Genomic DNA, 1,679 nt, shown 5'->3' on the forward strand with positions numbered 1-1,679 from the left:
GGACTTACCCACTGGGAATCACTAATGGGGTAGATGATTCCCATCTGAAGGAGCTTGATGACTTCCTCTTTTACCACCTCCATCATGGGTGGATTGAGTCTTCTTTGAGGTTGTCTCACGGGCTTAGCCTCTTTCTCCAACCGAATCTTGTGAATGCAAATACTTGGACTTATCTCCTTGATATTGGCTATGCTCCACCCAAATTATCCTTTGTGTTTCTTGAGCATGCTAACCAATCTTTCCTCTTGGTCAATTTGGAGTTTGTTGGAGATGATTAAAGGTAGTGTGTCAGTCTCTCTAAGAAAGATGTATTTAAGATGAGTTGGGAGGGTTTTGAGGTCGCATTTTAGAGGTTTTATTATAGAAGGGAGTGGTCTTTCCAATGAGTCATCAAGGGGAATGAACTTGGAGTAGTTAGGATTTGTCTTTAAGCAAAGCAAATACTCGCGGAATAGAGGATTTGGCAGACTGCGGTTTGTCCGACACACTGCCATTTCCCCTGATTTCGAGTTCTTCTTTTTCTCATTGGTCATATTTAAGGGTGACTTCTTCCTCTAGCTTGTTGACATAATCCTGCACATCATTTGGCAACACAACACGTAACCCTTCTTGCTCCACATTGTTAGTTAAGGTTACCTCAAGAGGGTCCCTTTGGCACAAATTATACACTTGATGGACAATAGGTTCTATTATATTTAAGAAGTAGCATGAATGTGCGTTGTCGGGATGTTTCATTGCATCATAGATGTTGTATATGAGATTCTTTCCGTCAAATTCCATAGTTAGGTTCCCATTAGACACGTCAATCTTAGTTTTTGAGGTTTTCATGAAAGGCCGTCCTAAAAGGATCGGAGTGGCCCTCGAGTCGACTTCGATGTCAAGAACATAGAAGTCGGCCGGGAAGGTTAAATGATCTACCTCTACTAACACATCCTCCACCATTCCTTTGGGATAAATGTTTGAGCGATCCGCAAGTTGGATCACTACATAAGTTTTCAACAAGGGTGGGAGTCTTAAAGTCTCATAAAGATTATAGGGCATTACATTAATTGACGCTTCTAGGTCTAACATGGCATGGGTGAAATCTTTCTTCCCAATAGAGCAAGGTATAGTCAACATCCCCGGATCGCCACACTTCTTAGGAAGTGACTTTTTGAAAATGGCGGAGACATGTTCACTCACCTTCACTCTTTGGGTTCCCTTTTTTGAGTTTCTCCTAGGTGTACAAAGTTCCTTGACGAACTTTGCATACATTGGAACACCTTTTAAAATATTTAGTAAGGGAATGTTTACTTCACACTTTCTAAAGGTTTCATACTGATCCTCATCTCTTTCAAACCTCTTAGAATGTGTAAGAGCATGAGGGAAAGGTACCTCAACGACATGTTCTCTCATGATCTCTTCAACATTGTCCTTTGTGGTGTTGTTGTCTTTGTCTTCTTTTGTCCATTCTCAATGGACTCTTTAATTCAACTCCACTGGCTTTTGATGATAACCCTTTTTCTTTCTCAATCACAAGCTCTTCTTATACTTGTTCTTCAATGTGAATGACCCTCTCATTTGACTTTGCCTTTCTCTTCTTCTCTAGCGGAGATTCTAGAGTTATCCCCTTCCTCAATGTCATTGCACTTGCATTTTCCTTTGGAGGAAATTTTGTAGATAGAATTGAATTGGAGTTC

The 1,679-nt window shown here is 40.6% G+C and overlaps 1 protein-coding gene across 1 annotated transcript; it reads right to left on the reverse strand.

The window, feature by feature from the left end:
- Positions 1 to 522: 522 nt before the first annotated feature.
- Positions 523 to 1,395, reverse strand: LOC141631844 (uncharacterized). The gene has a single exon (XM_074444466.1). It carries the CDS (start codon positions 1,393 to 1,395, stop codon positions 523 to 525), a length of 873 nt encoding a protein of 290 aa, XP_074300567.1.
- Positions 1,396 to 1,679: the final 284 nt, after the last annotated feature.

Source organism: Silene latifolia, chromosome Y (assembly GCF_048544455.1).
Source record: "Silene latifolia isolate original U9 population chromosome Y, ASM4854445v1, whole genome shotgun sequence".
Classification (NCBI taxonomy): domain Eukaryota; kingdom Viridiplantae; phylum Streptophyta; class Magnoliopsida; order Caryophyllales; family Caryophyllaceae; genus Silene; species Silene latifolia.